Raw genomic sequence first — 27,697 nt, 5'->3', positions numbered from 1 at the left:
ATTTGAGCGAATGCTTATGGGTATAAGGAATAAGACTTGGTCAATGTTAGCAAATTTGCTCGTAAATGAACATGAGTTGGATTTAGAGAGATTATCGAAAGATGACCATGAAAGAATTCGAACCTTAACCACTTTTCCATTCCATTCTCCACACTAAAAATTAAAAATCATAAAACAATTAGATAATTAGGAGTTAATTTGTGTCTTGCATTTTAGCCTTATCATAACCCTCAACCAATATTGTTTGTCCATAGCAGTTGGTACTTCGCCACAATTCTGATTGAAAACAACAACTTTACTTATCACTCTACTACTTGTTTGTCCAGATAATTCTGGTGCTTTTAGAGAGAAGAGAACCCCAAATCCATTGCATTTATGAGCATAAAAATACAAAACTATACATGTTTTATACATAATTTTTACAAGATTTGAAAACTATCTAAAATCTTCATAATATTCAAAACTGTTTTTACTGGGGGTAAACAGAGCAAAAGGAAAACAAAAATACTTTTGTTCTGTTCAATGGCCTGCATATGAAATAAAAAATACTAGGCTAAATTCTGGAGTTGCAGATCTCTATCAAGGGCTTAGCTCTCACTAATTGACCTGTTTTAAAAACAACGAAATGGTAAATTATTTACGTCAATCCAACATAGGATAACATAGGAAATTTAACAAATAACAGAAAACGGGAGAGACTTTCTCTAAGGAAAAAGAAATTGACAAAAACAACCCAACACACTTGAATTTGTAAAAAAGTAACATTTCCCTTTATATACAGGAGTCTTTATTTGTGACTTCGTTTTACAAGAAAATAATGAAAAATGCAACCTTCTTTTTACAAGACATTTTTCTTATGTCCTAAACTCCTACGTTTAGCTATTTAAGGGATCCTTATCTTCCTTGGATTATAATGATGCCCTGCTAACTGCTAATTTTCTTCCTTGTTGGCATTTGTTGAGGCAAATAAGATCTGTCCTAAAGTCATTGCTAGCTTCAATCTTGAGATCTTGAGAGCAGTTGATGGGAGGAAATTTATTTGTCTCACACTTATCAGTTAATTAACCTCAAATGAACTGAAGTGGTGTTACCAAACATGTATAATTTGACATGTGGCAAGCCTTAGAATTGAAACACCTTCCATTTTTTTTTTTTACATTTTAAGCAATACAAGGGAACTTCTTCATTACCTGAGCATGTCTCCAGTTTGCAATTTGGGGCCGCTTAATGCTGGAGATATGCTAAAAGTACTTCCATCATTATAAAAAGAAGGATGGCCTAAAGGCATAGGCCGATCTGGGATTTGAGGAACCTCAATATCACCCTCCAACATCTTCAAAGCATCGGCAATTGTTGGCCTCAAAGCAACCATCACATGGGAGCACAGAATTCCCACCAGCAAAAACCTCTCCATTATGCTCTTAGGATTTGAGCTAGGAAAGTTTTCATCCTTCACCAAGGAACCATCCAATGCCTCCTCTATCTTCCCAGCCTTCACCAATGACCAAGCCCAATCTGTGATCAAGAATGCCCTTGGTGATCCTGATGAAGACAAATCAAGAGCCTTTCTTCCACACATTATCTCCAAAACAACCACACCAAAGCTATAGACATCACTTTTCTCAGTTAGTTGACCATAGAGTGCATATTCCGGGGCTAAATATCCATGAGTTCCAGCCACTCTAGTAGTGAGATGAGACTGACCCTCCCTACTTTGTTTAGCAAGTCCAAAATCAGCAACTCTAGCTCTCATATCTGAATCAAGTAGTATATTAGTGGCTTTGATATCCCTGTGGTAAATTGCAGGTTTAACTCCATAGTGCAAATAGGCCAACCCCTTAGCCACATCCAAGATAATGCTTTTCCTCTGAGGCCAAGTCAATGACCCTTTTGCTTTCTGAGATTCCATTGACACAAAGAGATGATCCTCCAAGTTCCCATTTGGCATGTAATCATACACAAGATACCTTTGGCTTCCCCTTTCATCATATTTCTCACTCTCCTCAGCCACACAACAACCCCTAAGAGGCACCAGATTCCTGTGCTTCAGGTTACTAATAATCTCTACCTCATTACAAAACTCAACATCCCCTTGAAAATCAGATTCCAAGATCCTTTTAACCGCCACCACAGTCCCATCAGACAGGGTTCCCTTGAACACCAACCCAAATCCACCTCTCCCAATGAAGTTCTTGGATGAAAATTTATCAGTAGCCTTCTCAAGTTCCTCAATCTTGAACCAAATAGACCCTGTATTGGGTCTCAACCTAGGCCTAGACCCTTGTTCCTCAGGGTCAAAATCAAATTGATCAAAAGTCTCGAGCTTTTTCCTCCTATGCTTCTTGTCATACCACACATATAACCCCAACAAAGAAGACATCACCAACAAAGCAACCCCAGCTCCTGTCAAGCCAAACACAAGAGCCTGGTGACCCTTTCCCCCAGACCCCCCTTGTGAATAAACCGATATGCTAAAAATGCAAGTGACAGCACCATTGCTTTCAGGTCCAAACTCATTCACAATCCCAGCAGCATAGAGAATGGCAAAGTAGAAACAATCAATGGAATGTGAAGAATTACCTGATGAGATACAAACAAAACCACACATTATTAGAACAAAATAATGAACATGTGTTTAGAAGCACACAAAATCTCCATTGAAACGAAAGCCGTATCCATCAGAGTTTAAACTCAAAAGTGAATATTATCCTCCCAATGTGAGACATGTGTGAATACTTGTACACAACAAGATATAAACATAACGCTCATCTTAAAAAATATATTTCCACACAAACAAATACAAAAACATCCCGTCATTACCATCAATGGAAATAAGCTCCTGCTTGACCTGTAGCCCTGCTCCCAGACACACATCACATTGGGAGAGATCACTGAGATCTGGTCTGCAAGCAGTTTGGAGAGGTGTGGACTGGCCAAGCTTTTTGTTCCAATCATTGATGGTCTGAATCCCAGCACATATGTTGGGGGAGATGACAAACTGAAGAGGGTCAAAGCATGACTCGGCAAGGTTTTTGGGGAGAGAGAGGGAAGAGAGCTTGGATTGGAAGTCTTGGATGCATGAAACGGAGGTGGCAAGGTTGGGGAGTTGGAACTGAGAAGTCTCTTTGAGGTGCTGTGCAAGTCCTATGCCAAAGAGGGACAAGAGGGATATGCAACAATTGTTTGCATCTGTTCCATTTTTTGATGCCAATGATTGTTGGAAGTTGTGGCAAGCAGAAGTGTTCCACGGAATTCTCAGCACATAATTGAGGTCCATAGGGCACGTGGATGCGGATGGAGCAGGCGCAGCCGAACTCATGCATGGAAACAGTGCAAACATCAAGGGTAGCATCACACCAACAAGCTTCATGCCTTTGGAACAAAGAAATAACATGTGGTGACACAACCTATGCTACACGGAGCTTGATGTTTTTGTTTCTATTTATGAATCTGGTGATTTGTGGGATTGAGGTTAAGGGAGATGAATGAATGATGATCATAAAGATGGTCAAAACTCCAAAATCCAAATCTATTGTGTGTGCTTGCTGGCTCTGTGTGGCTGCGTTAGGTGGTATGCGATGATCAACTTTCGAGAGAAGAGAGTGCACGCAACGCGCGACGTCAGTCCAAAGCAACAATAAAGAATTCAAGGCTGTCCATGCACGCGCTTTTCTAATGGCGGTGCCTGGGGCGGCTGCAATATTTCTTGCTACTTGCTTAGTTAGTGAGGTTCTCTGACTTTGCCACTTTGCTTTTCTAAACAATCACAATAATGCTAATACTTAAATTCTAATCTCTTAATTAACTTTATTAGATTTAAATCTTATTTTATATATAAAAAAAAGTATTTATGGGATGTGGACTACCAATAGTAACAAACAAACATATGTGAATGAAAGGGATATTCATTTTTCAACTTTTCACACGTTGTCTTTCACACGAATAATATACTTGTTTGTATAGGGGCTGATGTAATTGTCGTTGAATTTAACACAAATAAGAGAGAGAAAGAAACAAGTTGTCTAGAAGAAATTCGCACTTCATAATAAGTAGTTATTTTATATTTTAATTAAGTACTAATATCTTAACATTGTAAAATTGATTATGGAAATATCAAGAAGTGGAGCCCATTTATAGTAGTGCATGAAGAGAAAAGAAGGGTAGGGTTGAAACGTAATGATGGTGTGGGTGACCATAGTCAATGAGTAAGTAAGAGTAATGGAAATCCAGTTGTGTGTAATTAATAATTTTGGTGTCTTTGGAAGAATTATTATTCTCACCATTGGACAGAGTAATTGTTGAATTCAATGCAGTTGCTCTCATCTTCCACTTTTCATGAGTCTAAGTCAGACAGGTTATTGGGCCGGACTATGACCAATTGAGTCCGAATCGAATCCAACTTTGGACTCGGTAAAAAAACAAGTTTACTTTATTTGGTTCTTAAAATAAAAAATTTAATTTATTTAATTTAATCAATTCTCATAATATTTAACTAACAAAAATACATTCTAAAGATAGATTATTTTTTAATTATTAACTTTAAGATATCATGTATTATGTTCATAAAAAAAATCATTTTTTTTATAAACAAAATAGAATTAACAAGAGTATAAAGGCTACTCTAACCTATATACACATAGTATTTTACAAAAATAAATTAAGAAAGTTAATCCAATCTACGTCATCCCAAAAGTTCACAAAAAGAACGACTTAATTAACTAATATCCAACAAGCTTCTCGTATCCCATAAAGCTAACAGCCAATGTACAATATTAAGAAAGGCAGATACTAGGAGAATTGGACCAAGAAAAGAAATTATACTTGAAAGAAGGGAATCTGGCCCTTAACCATCTCCATGAGCGTAATTGTACCAGATTTAGCATTTCAGAAACAGAAATTATTTTAGAGCTGAATATGAGATCATTTCTTGCCAGCTAGATGGTCCGAATAACAGATAACCAGATAAGAATCTAACAATTTTGATACTTCGCAGAACAATAATGAAGCCCATAAAACTGTTCCAAGTTTTGCACACAACAATTATGCATAACAGAATTTAATCCTAACCAATTGAAGCACGCCATCAGAGCTGAAAAGAGACCTCACACTCAAAAAACAAGTGAGAAGTAGTTTCTTCCTTATTCCTACACAAACCACATTCCAATTGTGTTGCTTGCAGAACACCTCTTCTAAACAAATTATCTTTAGTTGGGATTCTATTCAAAATAACCCTCCAAGCGAAAGCTGAAACTTTTGTTGGAGCAATGCTAGTCCATATCCACCGAAATATGATAAAAAAGAAATTGTATGAGAGATGAGTAAATTATTTTAAAATATTTAATCATAAATGAAAAATATAAAAGAATATTATCAATTACTACATATTAAAGTGAATCAATATTTTTATACTTAGAACTAAAGAAGAATATGTATTTGTTTCCTTATCCAAAAGACATGAGGTATAATTTATCTCACTCGATCAATTAATTATAAAGATAAATAGTACCTTCAGTTGTATCTTCATGTTCAATTAGAAAATTGAATCTTAAGCTTTGGTTAAGAAGTACAAGTGTTAAATCACATATATTAATGTACCAAAATAATAATGAAAATTAATGTACAAAAAAAAAATCACTTATATATATTAACAATTTTAAAAAAATTGTAAATTAAATTATTTCCTAACCAAAAGTTGTAGACTAATCTCTTAATAAGGTGTCAAGATCCATTTAATGGGTTAAGTTATCCTAATAAACAATTTTCTATACACACAAATAGGATATTAAACTTCTAATCGTCTATAACCATATCACACATTGTTGGTGAAAACTTTAATTTTATAATTTTTTTCTCATAATAAAAATTTTCCTAATTTTTTATACAAACTAATAAAAATTAATAAGTAGATTAAAAAATATTTAAAAAATATTATTATTAATCTTCTTTACTATAAATAATATAACACAATAATAACTTTATAAAAAAAATATTTTTAGGTATATATATATATATATATATATATATATGAAAAATTAAATTAATATTAAATTGAAAAGTTAAAAAACACTTGTTTTGAAATTTAATATAAGTATAACGACCCGGCTGGTCACTACACGCTACACCGTACACTAGAAACCGGACAGAAAAGAACAAGTGTATACATATAGTGTCTAGAATATACATATATACATGTTCAAGTCTGACTAGATTCAAAATGTACAAAAATACGTCCAGAGCTACTATACCCAGTAGCTAAAACACCAAAACGTCCATAAGAAATAAGCTCTATCTGCCAGCTACATACCTGCCACAAGCCACCAACCTATCCCTGCTCTGCTCCCATACATAGTATGATCATCGCAGTCCAAACCACATGGAAACAACAAGGGTAAGCTAGTGAAAGAAACAACATACATATACATAAATTTAAGAATAGTAAACAGCTACAGCTATCAGAACATCCATTAGCCTAACAACATCAGCTATGTATATATATATTTATAACATCACACATCTCACATCATTCCACAATAACAACAGTACACATCGATAAATAGTAGTAAGCACACAATGCGTCGTCACACATATTTGCTCGGAGATCTCCTACAACAGCTCAGCCTTACGGCCTACAACAGCTCCTATCAGCACGGAGCACAGCACCGACTTAGCGGCTATAACAGCACCACAATAGTGGCTAACAGCACCGACATAGCGGCTATAATAGCACCACAATAGTGGCTAACAACACCGACATAGCGGCTATAACAGCACCACAGTAGTGGCTAAACACAGCATTGACAACATTAATCAGCATAAACAACATTCAGCACAGCTCAGCTTAATAGCACAGCCTATCGTCTTACCGCACATCTAAGCATCTTACAGCAACATACACCTAACACAACTCATCATCATCAAATAACAATTTCAACTAGTCATCACATCATATTCATCAATTTCGACTTAGTTCAACATGAAACAATATTGTCAACAAATTCAGCATATAACTTTACATCCTCATACGCGCCCGGCGCACTCATGGTCACGCCTAGCGTAGCACAACCAGAGGGCTCCAGGGGCCAGCGCGCCCGACGTAAGCGTGCTTGCGCCCGGCGAGACTTAGTCAGAGAGTCCAAAGCTCTCTCGCGCCTGGCGCAATACCCGATTGTGCCCAGCGCAGGCCAGGCAGAGACCTCCCTTGGTCTCGTGCCCAGCGCAAACCAAATTGCGCCCAGCGCCCTCGAGGCAGAGACTCCCAAGGAGTCTCACGCCCAGCGCGACAAGGGTCGCGCTCAGCGCAGCACAACAATATCATCATTCAGCTCAATAATCATTCATCACTAACAACTTAAAACAACATGATCAACACCTAATACGACCCAACCATCTTGTTTACAACTCATCTATCTTGTCAAATTACTCACCCAAACGACAAGAGTACACCTAAGCACCTAAAACAATTTCCAACTTAACCAAATCACTAAATGTGAAATGGCAACCATCACAACAAACAGCGCATCAGGAGTTATACTACTCCTACCATGCTCATTATTATCTCATATGAAAGATAATTAAATTTTCTACAACTCTCATGAAGACACCAAATCTTAATTCCTTCATCTACCATGTTAAAAATGATAAAAACCGCAAAAGCTATAAACAAAGCTAGCAGCTCGACCCCTCTTCACTAAAACAGCCATATCTGGAGTTCTAGAACTCCTTTTTTGGTGATTCCAACGCTATTGGAAAGCTAAGATCCAAGGCTACAACTTTCATGAAGACCTTAAGACCAAATTCAGTCATCAAGGCCCATCGCTGCAGCGCTCAATCCAGCGCTTTAGCTGCAACTCTCTGCCAGTTCAATTTCCCCTTCCACAGCCATGGCTGCAAATCCACGGCCATAGCTGCAAGTTTCTGCCACTTTAATTTTTCTCCACAGCTATGGCTGCAAAACTACAGCTATGGCTGCAAGTCTCTGCCATCACGTTTTTCCTTCCCACGGCTATGGCTGCGAATCCACGGCTATAGCTGTGGGTTCCTGCAAGTGCATTTTTCTTCCACGGCTATAGCTGTGATTCCACGGCTATAGCTGTGGGTTTCTGAACTTCCAAAAACTCCATGGATTTCAGCTTCGTTTTCACTCAAAACCTCCATGAACTTGCAATCCAAGGAGACCCAAACCATGCTACAACTCAAATGCAATACTACTAACCACATGCAACCCAAAAACATCAACAATCACAACATGCATGCATCCAAAACTCAAGAAAAATCATCAATGTTCAACCTTCCATCAAGAAACCAAAAACCCCAAATTTCCATCAAACCTCGAAACCCCGAAAATGAAAATCTTTCAAACACAACCATCAATCTCCAAGAATTAGACAATCCGTGAGTTTCTAACTCACTCAACAACAACCAACACAAAATCCTAGCTTCCCTTACCTCGATGAGACGATTCCGAGCTCCGGGAAGAGAAGGAAGAAGAAGAAGCTTGAAGAAGAGCTCTGCACGGTTCAGCTAGCAATCCAACACCATTACTCAGCTCCTAAGATCACCACTGCCACCCAAGATCAGAGGAAAAAGGAAACAGGGAAAAGAGAGAGTAAAAGAGAATTGAGAGAAAGTGAGTTAAGAGGGAGAAAATGAGAAGTGAAGTGAGTAGGGAGAAGGAATATATGAACGGGGTCTCACAACCTCCCCAACAACAAGAGTTTTCGTCCCCGAAAACAGACTTACTTGTGAAAAGAAACAGATATTGCTCCCTGCACTACAGCTCAACCTCCCAAGTTGCCTCACCAGTAGCTGCATCCCACAACACCTTCACCAGGCAATAGACTTGCCCCTCAGCTCCTTCGGCTTATGATCAACTTCAGCTACTGGCAACTTCTCAAATGTCAGATTCTCCTTCACCGCACATCAGCTAGCTCAACCACATGACCAGGGTCATGGACATACCTCCCCAACAGGGACACATGAAATACATCGTGTAGGTTTGAAAGAGACGGTGACAAAACCAACCGATATATGAAATGTGCCCTAATAGTATGATATATGTTATATACTTTCATATCAAAACATGGATAACAAAAATACATATGAAATCCAAATAAATTTTTAGTTAGTTATATTCAATCACAATAAATTCATATCTTCTTTTATTAATTTCTTAATTATTTAATTAATAATGTATTTAATGTTTACATCATATTTTATTTATACTATTTAATTTTCCTGCAATATATGGAATACTCGCTATATTTTCCATATATGGTTTAGTTACCTTTCATAAATTATCGTGATAAATAAAATCTTTCACTCAATTCACTAAAAAAGAGAGAAAAAAAAAAAAAACCTTTCATTTTCAATATCAATCTCATTCATATCCTCGCTGGGGAAAAGGTTGGATTTTACAATCTAGTCTATTGTAAGTTTCTCTTCATTCTTGATCTTTACATCATTAATTAAGTTTAATCAGTGTTTGTTTGCTTTGATGATAGTAATTCTATTCCTTCACCATTTATTCTTAGACTAGTCTTAGGACTGAAAATGGATTCTCTGCAGTGGAAAATCACACGCATTCACTATAGTCTTTTTTTTATAGATGTTTTTCTTTTAGAGTACTATTTTTTAGTTGTTGAATATAGATCTGAAGCCTCAGATTTTAAATGAATGTCTATAAATTTGATTTATTGAGATAAAATGTGGTCTCCGATCTTTTTATCCGTAGAAATTAAACTTGATATATATAAAAAATTAAATAATTTATGCACATTGTTCAACCAGTTAAACTAAATTTCATGATATTCGATCTTCATCGAATGATTACATATTTTTGTTTGTTTCTTATAAATTACTGATTGTGTGTTATTACAACTAATTGAATACAAATAATTTAGATTTGACTTGGGACGAGTCATAACTTCTATCTTATTCTATTCATTGCAAAAATTGTGTTATTACAATTAATCAATTACTGAAAATCTAGATTTGACTTAGGAAAAGTTATAATAATCCCTATCTTATTCTAATCATTGGGAGAATTGCGTGTTATTACAATTAGCCAATCACGGATAACCTAGATTTGACATGGAGCAAGCTATAGCCTCTATTTTTCTTTGATTCATAATAATTACAATACTTCCAACAAAATTTAAAATCTCATGCTATTATCTCAACTTCACCACTTAGCCAATCTCATTGCCTCTATCTTATTCCAATTATTGAAAGATATTTGCAATCAATACTTTTATCTTATTTTAGTGCTTAGGAGATATTATTGAACACTTTTTTATACAAAGAATTATAAATCATTCTATAAAATTATTCTACTGATTTTTCTATTTTTCGACTTTCTTTGTATAATTATGGAATAGATTTTATAATTCTAGGACATTAAATATATTTTTTTTATCTAATATTTTAAGACCAATGAAATTTTATAGGATTAGTAATCTTATAAATTGTGTGTAGTTATACTATCACATGCAATTGATATTTATTTACAAGACTATTTGACACATTCTGTTTATAAACTTATTAAATATAATCGTTAAACTATTTAATATTTTTCATGCATCTTAGTCGTAGATGTATAGTATGTACAAAGTTTTGAATTTAAATAATGATATCATTATTGTAATTTTGATAAATAAAAAATATGTAATTTTATAAGCTTCGTTTATTGATGTTTTTAAATATATTTATACTACAATTATGACAAAGTATCAAATGCATTTTAATTCATATGAAATTTTATAAATTTATTATTTTAGACAAAATTTCAATTTAGTATATAGATTGTTGAAATTTAATGTGCACTAAAATGATATTAAATAGATGAAGGAATTTATAAACTTATAAACTTTCAATTTCTACCTATGAAGCTTAGCTAGATAAACTTTTTCCTCTTTCTCTCTCTTTCTTTTGTATTTTATAGGGAGGGATGGAGTTTATGATTAGATGGAAAATGTGTGGGAAGCAAACTTGCGTCACCTAACAACATTCTCCTGTGGAAAAACTAGATGAAATAATGAATATGATTGTGATGTGAAGAAACAAAATAGAATGAAATACATTTTACATAAAAAGGTTTAAGCCAATTTCATTCTATTTTCATCAGTCTAATGATAGAGATTCCTCATCAAGCCAATTATCTTTCAAATTTTCTCAACTATATTCAATTCTTGTGATTGTGAAAACTCTTACACATGTTAATTGCCAAGCTGATGTGTTGAAAAATTGTCCTTTCCTTATCAGTTATCACTTATAGGTGTCAGAATATCCCTACATTGCGAGGAGTATGGATTTTGGAAATGAAGCACCCAATATAAAGGTTCATGACTTCGACTTAAACATTCCATGTGTGGAGGAATTTGATGATGATGAGCATGCTGAAAAAGAGTTTTCATTCCCCATTCTCATCAATACTCTCGAGGCTTCTCAAAATAGCATTGAAGTAAGTCCTAGAAATGATTAAGTGTAGCTATATAGGTTTATCATAAATCCAAGTAACAACTTTCTTTTTTTCTTTCACATCATTCTTTTTCATTTAACTCTTTTGTATAGAATATTAAATCAATATTGGAGAAAGACAAAGAAAACGATGTTGTTCTGTAATGAGTGTAAAAATAATTGATGTAAAAATGCTTATGATAACTACGCTCTTTAAGCATATATGATAAAGAGTTTGATCTCCTTGCCTATGAAAGAACATTTGGTGAGAAAAGTTACTTGAAGATATTAGAGAATACCTTAGGTCGAAAAATAAATAAAATGTGAAGATAACTTCCATTATTCTCCATCACATTGTCACATGCATACCATTGTCAAGTTATGATATTTTATTCTCTAAGAATGAGACGTGGTGTAACAAACAAACAATCATGTAAATGTAAATAGCATTATTCACAGCTAAGCTAAAGTGTGATTGTAAACAGAACATGGACAATGAGGATGCAAATAACGGGGACAATGAAGTTCATCAACCCTTTGCAGTGGATACAACTATTCAATCAAATTCTGCTTTCGGAGAAGTTACCTCTGAAGAAATGAGGGAGGTTGAAGCCGGGTATATTGCATCTGTCTCCTTTGCACCGGCAATAATCTCTCAACGTGGCCGCCGCCGCCGCCGTCGAGGTAGAGAAGTCAAGCAGAGTATTGATCCAGATAGATTCTGCACAAATTATAATTGCAAGACAAGAAGGACTCCCTTGTGGCGCAAGGGACCTCTAGGACCAAAGGTAAATAATGAACAAATTATTACAACACATGCACTTATATACCATCAATACATGAATGTAGTTATTATATATATAAGTTAATTAGAATGTACTAAGGGACATAAGTTCACCTAATACTCCTAGAATCAATTTTGGATGTTAAAATAATATTTGATTACGAGAAATCATATCTCATAAATACATATTAATTTTTAGTTATCAACTTTAAAATATTATATATACTATATTTATGAATTAAGAAAATATCTTATATATAGTTAATTTTTCTAGTAACAACTTTAAAAGTTATATCCAAGATAATTTCTAATTGTTGACAACCATATTGAATGAAAATTTATAAACGTTTATTTTATATAATATTGATACATGCATGTGTTATTGGATACAATATAAAAGCTCATTTCAATATATATATATATATATATATATAAATGATGATGCATGGTTAAGTGGAGTGCAATGAGTTTGTTTGGATATTTTTTCTGCAGACTTTGTGCAATGCTTGTGGCCTTCAATACATTAAGACGGTGTCGGGTAGAGGCAGTGATGAATTTCCAGATGAAGGTGATGCTTCCACTGCTGATGGTGATGTTTCTGCTGGTCCTGTCCCACCTGAAACCATGGAAGAGGATTCAGATCTCTAAATGAGGACCAATGTGCTGATCAAACTTTTGTGCTTCATGATCATTTAACTCCATATTTTGAAATACTTAATTTGACTATTTGCGTTTCTCTTGCATTTTGGGATCAAGTCATGTTCCCGTGACGTTATATATGTGGTGGTTTATCAATAACTTATATTTTGTTTTTGCTGAACAGTATATGGTGATCCTTGGAGACTAGTCTTATAAAATAAATAATATATAATCATGCATATTAAATCTAATCTTGGACTATATATATGGTGTTGTCACCTAAATGATTGAGGTTTTTCTTAAAAAAGCTTGTATCCAAATTTTTTCAAGATATTAAGGAAAAGAAAATGTGGTTTTAGATCCAGTATTATCTGTCAAACATGATTAAGATCTCTATATTTTTATATTGATGAATTTGATTATCAATTTTTTTAAAAATATATAGATTTAGTTCTTAATCTCTAAGAATTTATCGTATATATTTTTTAAAATTATGAGTGATTAAATCTATGTGTATTTTAAAATTTGATGATTAAATTTATGAATATAAAAAGTACAGAAATCTTAACCACTTTTAACTATAAGTATAAGAATTAAAAATACTTTTTTTTTCCTTCTAAATATATTAATTATGTTGTGCAAGCCTTTCTACATGCCGTGTGACGCATGAAGATCTATTAAGTCATTTTTTTTTCTTCATATTTTTGCAAATATGTCATTTTGTGTGATTTTTGCACAAATTTTTATTGCATGTATTATGCTATCCATATCAACCGGCTAAAATTTCTAAATCGGAGAAATGAATATAAGACTAAAATGATGGGTTTGTTGATAACAACCGTAACAAGAATTCTAATTACAAGTTCGTTTAGCACAAGTTGTGTTTTGAATAGAGATTATTACGTGCCACCACACTAAATATAGAGGTAAAGTCCACGTAACATGAAAACAAAACACAATCAAACCTGCTTGTTGAAACGTTTCTTCACCTTTGTTTCCACCAAGCTCTGGATATTCTGTTACCTTTCTCTTGTCTTTTCTCCATCCCTCTTATACGTTGCCATTAGTTATCTCTTTTTTTTTTCCCTCCCTTTCAATGGGAGACCACTCATTCTTTAAGATTCCAAAAAATAAATCTTTGAAAGACGTGACCAAGGTTTACAAATCGTTGGTATCCAAACGGCACCATGACAAGAAAAACCCTGAGGTAATCTTAAATCTGTGCATGCTCCTCAACTTAATCTTCTCGAATAACACACATATAATATTGATATAAAGTTTTGAGTTTATGAAACTCATCATCAGCCAAAGAAAAAATGAATCATATACAATCATATAAAGCTACAATAAACCAACAATAACGTTGCATGTTTCAATAAACCAACAACATGCATGATGTTATGAGATGTTCTCATGATCTTTGATGCATGCAGGAGACATCACCGGGGTTTGAGTATAATGATAATAAAAGAGTGGATGAAGACATTTGGAGCCGTAAATTTTTGTCAAAAGCTGCAAGTAGAAGATCTAAAACGCCAACACCAAAATCAAGGCCTCTTTCAAGACATGGAAGCAGGCGATGCACAACACCTACCTCTCTTTCGAGAAGTATCAGCCGTAAGAGTGCTGCAGAAATTGCTGCATCATCTATCAAAAGGATTATGAGCAGAAGGAGTTCCTCAACTTCTTTTCCAAGGAGCATGAGATTGGACATCTCTGAACCTGAGTTATGCAACCCAGCAGGCTCTCCAACAATAGGTGCAGGCATAAGGGGTTCCTCAACTTTTTCAAGGAACATGAGATCTGAAACCTCTGAACCTGAATTATGCAACCCATCAGGCTCTCCAACAAAAGGTGCAGGTGCAGGCATAAGGAGCGCCAAAGAGAGAGAACATGTCCCTCCAGTCTCATTGTCAAGCAATCTGAGCCGTAGGGCCACGACACCTATCATATTTTCACAGACAACAGCTAGAAGGAAACCCCCAGAAGTTGAGAGAGTGCTCCATTGCACACTCGAGAACTTATGCTTTGGATGCATAAAAAAGATAAAACTTACCAGAGATGTTATCAAGCATCCGGGGTATGTTTCTGCCATGTGATCCTACAGATGAATATTGAGTTGCTAAATTTTTTCTAGTTACTAGTTATGCTATTACGTATATATATGATGATGCTATGGAGTATGCTAGTATAGATAGGCAGTAGAAATTCAATGTTTTTTAAAGTGACTAAAAATATGCTTAGAAGAACATTACTAATTTAGTTTTGCTACAGGGTAATTGTCCAAGAGGAGGAAGTTTTAAAAATTGAAGTGAAACCAGGATGGAGAAAAGGAACAAAGATTACATTTGAAGGAGTAGGTGATGAGAAACCTGGATACCTCCCAGCTGATATAGTATTCTTGATTGATGAAAAGCAACACCCTTTGTTTACGAGAGATGGCAATGATTTGGAAATATGTGTTGAGATTCCGCTAGTAGATGCACTTACAGGCTGTTCCATATCAATCCCTCTATTAGGAGGGGAAAATATGACTCTGTCATTCAAGAATATTGTCATATATCCTGGATATGAAAAGATTATTAAAGGTCAAGGAATGCCAAACCCCAAAAATAACGGGATAAGAGGTGATCTTCATGTCAAATTCCTCGTTGATTTCCCCACAGAATTAAGTGAAGAACAACGGAAAGAAGCTTCTAATATCCTGCAAGGTTGTTGCTAATGATCATAGTTGTATGCAGATGCACTAATTTGCTAAAAACAAGTGAGGACAAAAGAGTATTTTATTATCAGTTTAAAAAACTTCTGGTATCTTGCATGCATAGTCAGTCCTACCCAACCCAACAATACCAATATCAGACAACCAATTCACTGGAGCACAACAATAATGCATGGATGCATTTCGTTAGAAGAGAATGAAGATGTTGAGCTTCCATATGGGGGAGGTCAGGGCTGTAGAAAAAGAAAGGGAACTTCCACAGTTTCACTTACCATTTAAGGCCAAAACAGGGATTACAGAATGCAACATCTACATTGTTAGCACTAGGTTACTCATTCCTAGGACATAGCTGCTACTTGTCCAAATATTTGAGGAGATACTGTCTCCAAAGATATATGTATCAATCTATAACAGTAGTCAACAAATTAATGTAACTAGAGTTTTCATCAGGTCTCTGTTATGTCCATTTTCCTTTTCTAAACCAAGCAAGACAAGAGAGGGATCGCAAAATTAAAGTGAAAGTAATAGCAACCTTTTTATATCGGCTATAGGGATACGCATCCATGTTCAACGACTGAATATGAAGCCACACTAAACTCCGCTTGAGAGTTGAACCTGTTGTGTTATAAGCCTATATTTATATGTTCCCCCTCGCAAGAGCTCAGAAAATCAGAATCAGATTAACTATTCAGCATTTCATGCAAAAGGGGAGTGTCAAAAGAACAAATACCCTTGTTTATAAAAACTGAATTCCTTAGACAGGCAGCTCCATTCCATCAGGAAGCAGCCTTCCTGAGAAATTAAGATACCAACTTACGATCACAACTCACAAGTGGGTATAAAATCATAATGACCCTAGAAATTTATGCATAGCAAAAGCAAAATGTACTTGAACAAAGTGTACTTCATTTCAAGTTATTTACTTTAGCCTTTTAAATTATGTTATCATACACATAGAATTGGAGGAGAAAAAACAACCCCCATTGCATCACTGGTAAACTTCCTCTATATTTTCACACAACTTAGAAGTTTAAATTGTACCAACTCCTACCATAACTACTATTTAAGTAGAGTATATAAAGAATTTTCAGTATCGTCCGTAGTATTTTGGATAAAATGTTAATCTTGTTTATGGGATGGAATTTACATTTTAGATGCATTTCAATAAAATTCAATAATATTTAAAAAAATTTAAAAGTAATAATTCATTTATAAGTTTAATCATAAACATCATTGAAATATGTTAGAAAGAATTTATTTAAAAATTAAAAATTACTTTTATAAGATCAAATTAACTCTTCTAAATAATCCTTGACCAATATTAAAACAATACTTAATAAATAAAAATCACGTCTCGTAAGTACAAATTAGTCTTAATTGTTGATCTTAGAACACTACATTGGTTATGTTCATGGAAGGAACTTTTTTTTTCTTTCTAAATGCTCCCTTTTATATCGATTGATTCCAATTCGGTGTAACTTTCAGAAGACGAGGCTCGCATAAATTTTCGGCATTTATAAAGCAAAAGCTACGAAGAATATATATTATACAAACATTTTAACCTTTCCATTTGGACTGACCACAAAGCAGTCCAGTGACCTATATAATATCAGGAACATTGTTGCTATATAAACAAGTTTTCCACTTCACCGCTATCTGCCATTATCCTGATTCTCACGGTTTTCATCTCCAGGTGTTTCAGTAAAAACTTGTCCTTGGTCTCTCACGTCTCTGAACATGGAAAAGAAGGAGTTAAGGCCCTCAGATGAAGCACCTCCTAAGATCCATAATAACAAAGAACTGAATGAATTCATGGATCCAGGGTTGGGACCCCTTTCTGCTTGCCCAGGGTTGGCAACCCTGTCTTGGTTATTTTCTGACCGCCCTTGAGGGTCACCAACTGCTGCTCCATTCTGAGCCATTGATTGATCAAAACCAGGTCTCAACCCTGCTCCAGTAGGAAAATCTGTGTTATTTAATCCCTGGTTTCTTGTGTTCAATCTTGTGATGTGGAACGTTGATGCAAGAATGGTGGAAGAGGTAATGTGGAAGTCTGGGTGTTGTTGAAGTTGTGACCGTCGGTTTTGCATGTACCTTTGTAATGCTGGTACCTAATAGTAATAAACATAGTTAAATTTCAGTTGAGTAAACTAGAGCAAATTAATAATGAACATATATAAATCTTCTAAAACAATAATTGACATTTTAAATATAAACAAGAATTAAACTCTGAAAATCATATTCCTTTTCCTAATTCTAGAATGAGATAGTTTGTCCCAAACCTCACTTGGCTCACGTTTCCTGATACCCTCATCAAGTCTAACTTTAGAAAAAAGATACATCCAAGATAAAATAAAACCATATTGGGATCGATAATAAGTCAACTATCATCACTCATCACCTCAAACCGATTCCAAAAGTACAGGATAAGGTGTTGCATAAAAGCTGCGGTTGTAGAGAGAGCCAAATATGAAAAACCTGGAAATTTAAATTTCATTATTTCCAAATAAAATTAACTAAATCCAATTAAGGCAACAAAAAAAAAAAGAGTATGGGCATACCATAAGCATAAGAGAAGAAATATATGTGAAAGACCAGGAAATACAGCAAAAAGAAGCGAGGAAAGAACTTCATTGATATTGGTGTTCGGACACTGCAAGTTGTAATAAGCACACTCATATTAGATGACTATCAAACGCTAGATCACAACCCCACAAATATGCATGAAAATGTACGATAGATACAGCTCCAGAGATTAAGATAACAAACAAAAATGTAGAAACTTTTGGACACATCCATATTTCTCTTCTGCAAACCTTCCTCAGGGATCAAGTGCTAACAGTGTAATTTACCAGATTAATCATGTGTCAGTTAAATGCAATCATCACATCCATCGATTAATGGATTGGCATATAATAAACACCATTAAAAGGCATTCCAGTAATGCATGGAAAAAAAGGCAGTGTTGCCAGAGTTGTATTCCATTTAACCAATCCAAAAAAAGGCAAAGTTCATTTTGATTTGGCCTCTGAAGGGAAGAGTCCAATGGCCAGAACCAAAAAAAAATAAAAAATAGTAACTTATGATGCGACAGATGACTATATACCTCACAATACATCTGGAAGCAAAAATTACAATATACAGGCTACTTGAATTGGATAAATATGCAACTTAGTGATCCACTTGCATTGGCTTCAGAACACATTCAAGACCCAACTGGTTATAAAACCAAAAATAATTTCTGAGAAACAAAGCCACCGGACATACTGTCTTAATAGCATACTTTATTAATTACATAACATTGAGAGAGAGAGAGAGAGAGAGAGAGAGAGAGACCTAATAAGAGTAAAAAGCTCACACAGCCACACAAGAATCAAGACCATGAAGGCAAGTAGCTGATCATCATAAAACTCAAAGAGAAAAAACAGAATACCGATCATAATCTGCAGAAATCAATAAACAATTTATCAGCAAAGCTAATACAATAAGAAATAGCAAAAAAGAGAATGGTTCAAATAGAAACTTTAGACAAAAGTAATCAACAATAATGAGTGCTTACAGGAACAAAAACTAGGGATTCAATCACATGTACAAAGATCAGCTGAAATGTAGGAAGGCGATGCCGCGCATGGTGTTGAAGCTGCACTGTAAAGGACTAGCAGATGTGAAAAACTAATTGCATCCCATATGCAGAAAAGCATGGGAAAACCAGGAACAGCATTGGCATATTAGGCAGAGGCAAATGAATTTATATGGATAGCACACTTATTCCATGAGTTGGTAGAAGAAGGACCTTTTGAATAAACCTTCCAATCACAAAGTGATAGCCTACCTGACCACCCTCACTATCTACTGATTGACTCAATTTATTTTAAGTGAATCTAAAAGCAAGCAATTAATACATGGGCAATGGACCAAATGACAGGATAGATGCAATAAAAGCAGGAATTAGTTACTAAAACAGTTTTTACATCAAGAAATCTCTATATAATGATCAAACAATTCCTACCTGTGAATTTTAGCATGCGAGTCTGTGTTTCTCTTAATGTAAATGATACAGACATTGTCGTAGTAAAAAACACAAACAATGACATCATAAGTACGCCACACTTTGTTACAAGGTAGTCTGCACAGACAAAATGATACATGTTAGAAGCCAAGATTATAAGTTCTGAATTACATTTCAGATTACAAAAAATAATATAATGCAAGCCGGAAAAGGAATACAAAATAGAAACACCTAATTTCAAAGAGATGGACACTTTGGAGCAAGATAAGGCTGAAGAGTCATATTTTAAACTAAGACTTTTTATAAAATCCAAATATATAGTTGTTACCCTATGGATAGTAACGCCTTATTTGACAAATTTAGCCGCCCCATCTATCAGCAGAACTTACATATCATTCTTGCTCAGCTTCTCTCCAAATATTTTGCATCTAATTACTTTTATTCCAAACCCAGCTTCATCTACTGGTCATTCTTGTCTATCCTTTATATACTCAACCCACCTTGTTGAACTATGTGCCAGTTTTTGTTCATTCCATTCAACCGTTCAAATATCTTCATGTGCATCCTTAAATTCAGACATCCAATTTAAGTATTTAACAACACATCCAAGCTACACCACTTTATAAGTAATGCATAGAATGTGCATGGCACTACTACAAAACTTGCCCTTGTGTGTCAAATGCTTCATTCCATAAAATTACACTCCAGAGTCCATAAGCAATCGTTATTTTCTCTTTTACAACACACAAGTCAACATCTAGTAATAAAGTGATATTAAAAAAATGCAACCCTTATACTTAACAGGTTTTAATGTCAATTTGTGTTCTTCATTCTGACAAAACATAGCAGTGAAGGTACATCAAGGATTAAGCAGAAAAAATATTCGACCAAGCTAATCTAAAATTTCAATAAAATCAAGAACTTTATGCTGCACATTCCCATATACGACCAACTGAGATTATTCGGCAAACAGGAGAAAATCTCTCCACATAACGGGGCTCAACACAGTAAATAGAAGGATAAATCAACAACCTCCAAATCTAGCTGGGCCTTCCGGAGCTTCTTGTGCATAACTAAGGTTATAGAATTCCTTTGTTTGATAGTTATAAAGATAACCTGCCATGAAGTCCAGAAAGAATTTGAGTCATAATTAAATCCTGAAAGTTCAAAGGATGTGGATGACAATGTTCAAAACAGGGGTTAGTGGACAGTTATATAAATTAGTTTATCCGGAAAACAGGCAGTTACCTTGACCAGGAGAACTCAATAAACTGTTGATTAAAATCGTATCATATCCAACAAATCTGTTTATGAGTAGTTGCTGCCACCTAGAAATGGAAAAAAAAATATATATATTCAATTGAAAAACACAAGATAAAATCTTAATAAATTATCAAAATTGATATATAACATCAATGAAATTCAGAGAACAATTTCCTATGAACAAAACAACTTAGTTAAATTTACAACCATCAATATCAAAACTAAGAAAAAGTAGCCCCCAATGGAGATAAATTGTTACTTTCTAGATTGAAGCAAGATAATCATGCTAACATTGTATTCTTACTTGTTTCCAAAGCAGGAGTGCCAAGCTGATATGCTGAGATTCACAGTGCGTATATTATGCTGAGACTTAGCACTTTCAGGTAACAAGAAATACCCCTACAGATTAAGATTGCATGATCAACAATAATGAAGAGCTATCTTCAATAAATTACAGAATCAACATCAAAAGTAGCTCCAAAAGCTGACAAAATATACTTCAGAAATAGAAGTATCTGCTACATTTCATACCTTTTCCATAGTGTACAAATACGTGGGTTCAAATAACTTGCTTTTCTTTTTAAGCCATTGCACTGAAATTGAAAAGACAAGCTATTGAACAATAATCCAAACATAATAGAATGTGAGAAAGAGATGAGTAAGTGAGATAAAAACTATGCATTCATTCATATGGGAAAAATCTATAACACAAAAGCTTAAAAATTAATTATTTATAATATCCCATAATTTCCCATTAAAAAACAATAAAACATAATAACACCTTTTATGTTTCCCAATGAATTTTATTAAGTAAATAGATTCTGGAAATCCAAGAATTTATATGGAACCTATTTTTACACTGGCAAACATTATCAGCATGTGAAGCATACAAAGTGAGGGACAAGTGCAAAAATATTGGGTCTCAGAAACATCAGTTTGTAACAACACCCTTCCTTTTCATCATGCCTCATGCCATATGTATTTTTAATTTGGATAAACATGTAAAATTCAAAACCACTAAAAACCCACTCTCTTCACTTCATAAGAAATAATAGCAGTTATCTCATATCTGAACTCATTTTCCATTTGGAAAAAAAACACAGAAACTTATTGAAGAATCGAAGGAAAACAACAATCACAGACCTTTTTTTCCCATCAAATAAATAAAAATAAATTGGAAACAAATTTTAAAACATTTTCCTATTTATAAATGCCACTTGGCATGCATCACAATTCAAACTTAAGAGGAAAATATTGTAATTACCTGCATTAGTGTTAAGCTTGTCCAAATGAAGGATATGCATCCATTTGGGAATATCAAGATTTAGGTGTACACCAGCAATATTCTACACTTGAAAATTCAAAGTTTAGCAGAATTTTGAGTAGATTTGATATTTTATAAATTCTGGCCAGAAAGAACCAGAATGCATCATCATAACATATATGGACTAAACTATCTCCAAGCATGAATATGATTCTACTTACCCACAGCTTCTGGAAACTTCCAATGATCTGCACTGTGTGTCTCCAAATGAATGAGATACGCCTATACCACTTTTTACCAAAATGTATAATTGCCGCTTTTAATGTCTCTTTGGCTGATAATGTAAAACTTTTTGGTGTCTCCTCTTTATCAATTTTGAGGACAGCATCTTCAACAACTGGCCTGGTGTTTTGATTACTTGTAGGGGTTTCAGCTTGATGATCAAGAAACTCAGTGTCAGTTTTCCAAAATTTGAACGCCAATTTTCCCCTCCTAGCACCTGAACCAATCCAGTTCCACCAAAACTTGGAAGCCAAAAATGTCAATTTATCTCCATTGACATCAGAAATCTCCATTTTATCTTCTACAATTTCTGTTTCAGGAGGATCTATTCTGTTTGATTCAGAAACATTATGAGACCACAGGCCACCACTGGTTATCTACAAGAAGGAACTCAAACTGAGTTATGCATGCAATGCAGCAAAACAACCAAAGGAACATAGAAAAACAATCTTCCAAATAATAGTTAAACCTTAAAGTACGAATTGAAGCTACCAAAATGAAAGATGAAGGAAACTGGAACCTTCAGGCTTTTATATAGGAGAAAAGTGATATGTTTAAAAAAAAAAAGGTGCTAAAATGTCAATATTAATTTACTTATAACATAACAGACAGTATCCATTCACATAGTTTGACTCAAGGAGAAAAACCGTTTAAAGCACAAATTAAGAATGTGCATTTAAAGAATGAAAGGAAATATATACCTTAATCTGAATAAGTTGGGCTTCTGATGTCACAACTCCAGATAGCTCACTTGAACACCCAGGCTTCACATAGAGAAGAAAAACAACAACAACAATAAAAATTAAAAAAAAAATAAAATGAAGTTGATTCTAACTTGAGCAGCAATTGGTGAATAATAACAAAGTAACTGGAACTACCTAGCTCACACACACTAAAAGCATTGGTACCCAACTTTTTAAGCTTGTTGGTTATAGAACTATTAAGGTTTTAAGTGTAAAATTTATAATGCTGAAATTTACCTTTATCAAATATGAATTTTACAAATATTGATAGTAGAAATTTATTTACAGAAGAAAGATAATGTATGTATGGTTATAGACTTATAATGGAAGGTGTCGTGCTCATGTCCTTATTCAGTTTCATGTTTAAAAGTGATTTTACTTTACAAATTCCCAATAAAAACCAATTCTTTTAAATTTTAAAATATTTTTTAATGTCATTCTGAAGCACAAATTGATTATTTAAACATCAATATTTTTCGTAGTATCAATTTCAGATAGCAGTGCAGAGTGGCCATACCCAAAACTGCTATAGTGGGGTAGCCACTATACTAAAGTTTGTAAATACAAATTAAATAATTTATACAGAAAACATACAAATACTAAAAAAATGCCCAAAACTAAATCAACACTCGTGGTCTTTAGCTACCAACACATAGTCAACAACAACACACCTCCAATTTTAAGCAACATTGGATTGTCTATCTATGTACAGTACAGGATAAATCAAAGAACTGAGAAAAAAGGAAAATAGACATGAAAAAAAAAAAACAGAAACTTTTCTGTGACATAAACAAGACAGAGCCCAAAGGGCAGCAATAGAACAGAGGCAAGTGAGTAGACCAGAAATGCTGCCAGAGAGTGCTGTAGGTTGGCCAGAAACACACCAGAGAACCATGCATCAGACATTTTGTATTGATAGTAGTTATGGGGAAGAACATTTTCAAACTCCATCTAATGAAAAATGCGGTATATATCGAAATGATTGGATGGACAACTAACAATTGGAAGCAAAGAATGATTTTTAAACCCCTTGTCATCAATCAAGGCTTCAACAGCAGCTAATTGGTGTGAGTTGATGCACAATAGGAGCCCCATAAAAACACAACTTGATGGCATCTGTATAGAGTAGTTGGCAGAGCTGTGATGCAAAAGCAAAACAACACTACAGCTACTATTGTGGTCATATCGCACTCTATCAATGCTTCTAAAATTGATTCTCCTAAAGATTTGCAGACATAAGCTGCTTCTTTTTTTTGTCTATGTACATAATTCAGTTTTCTAAAACTGACAACCAAGGACTAAATATATGATATTTTGTATTTTATTTATAACATATAATAGTCAATTGTGTACTTTAACACAAGTATCTGAGTGCACAAATACTTGGGTTGACCAATGACCACTGTTTACTTAAATTGGAATTTTTATCTTTAAAATGAACCCTATTTGGTAAAACAGAATATAAAATACTTTACTCATAACAGCCAATTATGTACTCAAGCTGGTAACAAGTCTTTTCTGTCTCAATGTTTCTACAAGAATAGTAAAAAATCTAAACCTCAGGTGGTTGTGTTCTAGATTGTTGGACAAATATATTTCAGATGCAGCAATCCAACAGTAAAATTTATAGGTGCAGTATCATACTTGGCTGAAATTAAGTTGTGGTTAGAAGAGCACCTAGATTTGGATATCTTTTTATTTAGAGATAGCTAAAACCGTTTTTCCCCGGTACCCAAATCAAGAAAAGTTCTATATTAACTTTAGCAATAATTTACTTCACCAAAATGAAATTCATCACCACCATCTTTAGAGCTCAGAATCATTAGAAGTTCATCTGATAAAAAAGCAAAGTACAAGATACCATGTAAAAAAAAAAAAAGATTAAGAAATTTGATACATCTAGCATTTCCATTAACATAATCAACTGTGTTCTGGTTGAAAGAACCACAAAATTATCTGTCCCAACACAAGTCAAGTCCCAACATCTACCACTCCTTACTATTTATTATATTTATATGTTTATTCGCCACAAAACAACCCAAGCCTATCTTTCACTACAGAAACCCTCACTATTTGTAATAAACATAAAACCTCACTAATCTAGCTCTTTGAAAACATACATAAAAGTAGAAAATAGAATGAGAGGCAAATAGCAAAATCGAAAAGCCCTAAAAGAGGAGTTTAAAAAGAGACCTGCTGAACGTAATTGGCATGCATGACAACGAGAATACAGAACAAGGTGATGGCAACAAAAAGGTAGAGATACTCCAAAGCAACTCTGACTTTGGGTGTCAGCATCTGCGAAAACCTCTCCTGCACGCGTATGAAGGTCTGCTCCGGATCCATGGCACGATGCAAACCAAAATGGCAGAAAGTGATGAAAACGGAAAATCAGATGTTTTCTTCAGAACGAGTGAATTTCATTTTCACGAGAAGGATCATCTTCTTCTTCATGTTTCACACCAGAAAACAGGAATAGGGTTGGATTAGTATTTAGTAAATTTACAGTAAGAATCAATTCAACTTTTATTTCTTGATCAATGGAATCAGATTATACCTAGCTAGCCTAGGTATTGCCTATAAAATTATCCCATTTTTGCGTCCTGCTTTATCTCATTTTTTACTCTTTAAATATCTTTTTAATTTATTTAAAATTAATGCTTTTTTTATTTTTTTTATTTTGATATCTTGTAAAATAAGATCTTAATTTTCATTTTTTAAATACTGTTTTAAATTTTGTATTAATAGCTATTAGTCTTTAAAATATTTTTATTTGAATTTTATTATTTAAGAATTTAAAATCATTAATATAAGTATCACTAATTTTTTAAAAATAAATAAATAACGTTTATTTGAGGTTCTGAAAAAAATAAAAATAAAAGTGTTAAAAATATGCGTAATACATCTAACACTTATAATGATTCGCTCTTTAATAAATAAGTTATTAAAAATAATCATATAAAAATAAGGATTAAAAAATTATATAAATTAAAATTAATGATTAATTTTTGTAAGAATTAAAAATATACATTTAAATATTTTAATATTTATTTTAATTGATCAGATGTTATTACATGCACGTGCATACTCGTGTCATTAATGTCACTGCCCGACATATTATATGTTTGGCAAAATGCTACCAAATAATTAGTATGTTAAAAGGACAGTTTATTTCAATTATAGATATTTAAAAAAATATTTATTATAGTAGTTGATAAATGTAAAATAAAATAAATTATATATATATTATTTCTTTTATTCATAAAAATTATAATGATAATTATATAATTCAAATTTAATAACTTATTATTTCAATTAGATTCTAATAATTGAACTAATATTTATATTTTATTGATAAAAATGTATTTTTGAATTATTATAAGTTTTATCTTTTGATTTATTGTAAACTCTTGAAAAATTTTTATTTATAAAATAATTATTCTCATTACATGTTTTAGTTTCAATTGTTGCATTTTTGTATTGTGTATTTCACTATTAATCATATATTATACTAGGATTTTAATATATGTAATGTAGATACTAAATGTATATAACTTATATTAATATATTATATATAAATAAATATTATGTTTAAATATATAAATTATATTTAAAATATATATAAATAAATATTTTAAAATATATAAATTATATTTTAAATTTTAAATAAATAATTTACATTACTACACATTCAAAATTTAAAAACATGGTAGATTATGAAAAAACTGTCAAATTTAAATTCAAATATTCAATTATATTACTTGAATTGTTTTGTTAAATGTTTTTTCATCGAGAGTAATTATAATATGATTAAAGGATCAAATATTCATTAATATCTTTGTATTTATTCTCTTTTTAATTGGTTTTTTTAGAAAAAATCATCTAAAAAAATTTCTAGTACACTACATCTTGTATTGTGTATTAGTGTATTGTGATATTTTATGTAGATCGTGTGAGTATATGCATAATTAGGATTATTATAAATTATTTAAACATGAAGCAAACTAAAGTATTATACCATATCTAATTATCAAATTCTAATATTTTTTTCTGAAACAAATACTTGATTGATTAGATAATAAATTAATCAATGATAAACAAAATATATATATTATTTGTATTAATATTAATTTATTAGTATTGTTTGGATAAACAGATAATTTAATACATATAAATTAATATTAATTAATATAATTTTTTGAAAATAAAAAATATTAAATATGATATAAACACATTAGAATAATGTTAATTAAGAATATATTATATAAAAAAAACTTAATACCCAAATATGTAAATTAGATATTCAATATTTGTATTGTATACTTTAATTAATATTTTTTAATATATTATATTTATTAAATTAATAATCTTATAATAATACTAGTATTATTACTACCAATATATTAATGATATTATTAATACTTATAATGTATTCAACTATTTTATTTAGTAATAATAATTATATGTATAATTTTAATTTTCATATATATATATATATATATATATCATAACTTTTAATCATAATCCAAAAAATTTATTA

At 33.0% G+C, this 27,697-nt stretch overlaps 3 protein-coding genes across 4 annotated transcripts; 1 reads left to right on the top strand and 2 right to left on the bottom strand.

Annotated features, from left to right (window-relative positions):
* Positions 1–353: 353 nt before the first annotated feature.
* On the bottom strand, positions 354–3,610 carry LOC109803983 (Protein kinase superfamily protein). 2 transcript variants are annotated; one of them, XM_020365701.3, is made up of 3 exons: positions 2,821–3,610; positions 1,191–2,580; positions 354–606 (listed from the first exon to the last, which is right to left on the bottom strand). In XM_020365701.3, the coding sequence occupies exons 1-3, from the start codon at positions 3,392–3,394 to the stop codon at positions 588–590; spliced, it is 1,983 nt and encodes a 660-aa protein (XP_020221290.1). In that variant the 5' UTR covers positions 3,395–3,610; the 3' UTR covers positions 354–587. The 2 variants fall into 2 exon arrangements, with proteins under 2 accessions (XP_020221290.1, XP_020221291.1); XM_020365702.3 differs by lacking the exon at positions 354–606 and having other exon boundaries at positions 720–2,580; positions 2,821–3,608.
* Positions 3,611–14,577: 10,967 nt separating this feature from the next.
* On the top strand, positions 14,578–15,599 carry LOC109803883 (HSP40/DnaJ peptide-binding protein). Its single transcript, XM_020365552.3, has 2 exons — positions 14,578–14,957; positions 15,152–15,599. The coding sequence occupies exons 1-2, from the start codon at positions 14,578–14,580 to the stop codon at positions 15,597–15,599; spliced, it is 828 nt and encodes a 275-aa protein (XP_020221141.2).
* A 1,492-nt stretch (positions 15,600–17,091) lies between these two features.
* On the bottom strand, positions 17,092–25,731 carry LOC109803503 (S3 self-incompatibility locus-linked pollen protein). Its single transcript, XM_083067623.1, has 14 exons — positions 25,351–25,731; positions 23,116–23,178; positions 22,354–22,791; positions 22,133–22,214; positions 21,400–21,461; positions 21,173–21,267; positions 20,854–20,933; positions 20,638–20,721; positions 19,606–19,722; positions 19,156–19,241; positions 18,933–19,039; positions 18,158–18,249; positions 17,998–18,074; positions 17,092–17,707 (listed from the first exon to the last, which is right to left on the bottom strand). The coding sequence occupies exons 1-14, from the start codon at positions 25,501–25,503 to the stop codon at positions 17,249–17,251; spliced, it is 1,995 nt and encodes a 664-aa protein (XP_082923749.1). The 5' UTR covers positions 25,504–25,731; the 3' UTR covers positions 17,092–17,248.
* Positions 25,732–27,697: the final 1,966 nt, after the last annotated feature.

This window comes from Cajanus cajan, chromosome 1 (genome assembly GCF_000230855.2).
Source record: "Cajanus cajan strain Asha chromosome 1, NIPB_CcT2T_4, whole genome shotgun sequence".
In the NCBI taxonomy this organism is placed as follows: Eukaryota; Viridiplantae; Streptophyta; class Magnoliopsida; order Fabales; family Fabaceae; genus Cajanus; species Cajanus cajan.
The sequence above is the reverse complement of the archived record's forward strand: the minus strand, read 5'-3'. Positions and strand labels throughout refer to the sequence as shown.

What these genes read in the sequence shown, in the direction of transcription:
- LOC109803883 (XM_020365552.3), top strand. Translation starts at nt 14,578, where the DNA reads ATGAGATTGGACATCTCTGAACCTGAGTTATGCAACCCAGCAGGCTCT. An exon ending in GATGTTATCAAGCATCCGGG is followed by an intron (nt 14,958 to 15,151) that starts GTATGTTTCTGC and finishes GTTTTGCTACAG; the next exon opens with GGTAATTGTCCAAGAGGAGG.
- LOC109803983 (XM_020365701.3), bottom strand. Translation starts at nt 3,394, where the DNA reads ATGTTATTTCTTTGTTCCAAAGGCATGAAGCTTGTTGGTGTGATGCTA. An exon ending in GGAGCTTATTTCCATTGATG is followed by an intron (nt 2,581 to 2,820) that starts GTAATGACGGGA and finishes GTATCTCATCAG; the next exon opens with GTAATTCTTCACATTCCATT.
- LOC109803503 (XM_083067623.1), bottom strand. Translation starts at nt 25,503, where the DNA reads ATGGATCCGGAGCAGACCTTCATACGCGTGCAGGAGAGGTTTTCGCAG. An exon ending in GAAGTTTCCAGAAGCTGTGG is followed by an intron (nt 22,215 to 22,353) that starts GTAAGTAGAATC and finishes TTTCAAGTGTAG; the next exon opens with AATATTGCTGGTGTACACCT. An exon ending in AATCCCTAGTTTTTGTTCCT is followed by an intron (nt 19,040 to 19,155) that starts GTAAGCACTCAT and finishes TGATTTCTGCAG; the next exon opens with ATTATGATCGGTATTCTGTT.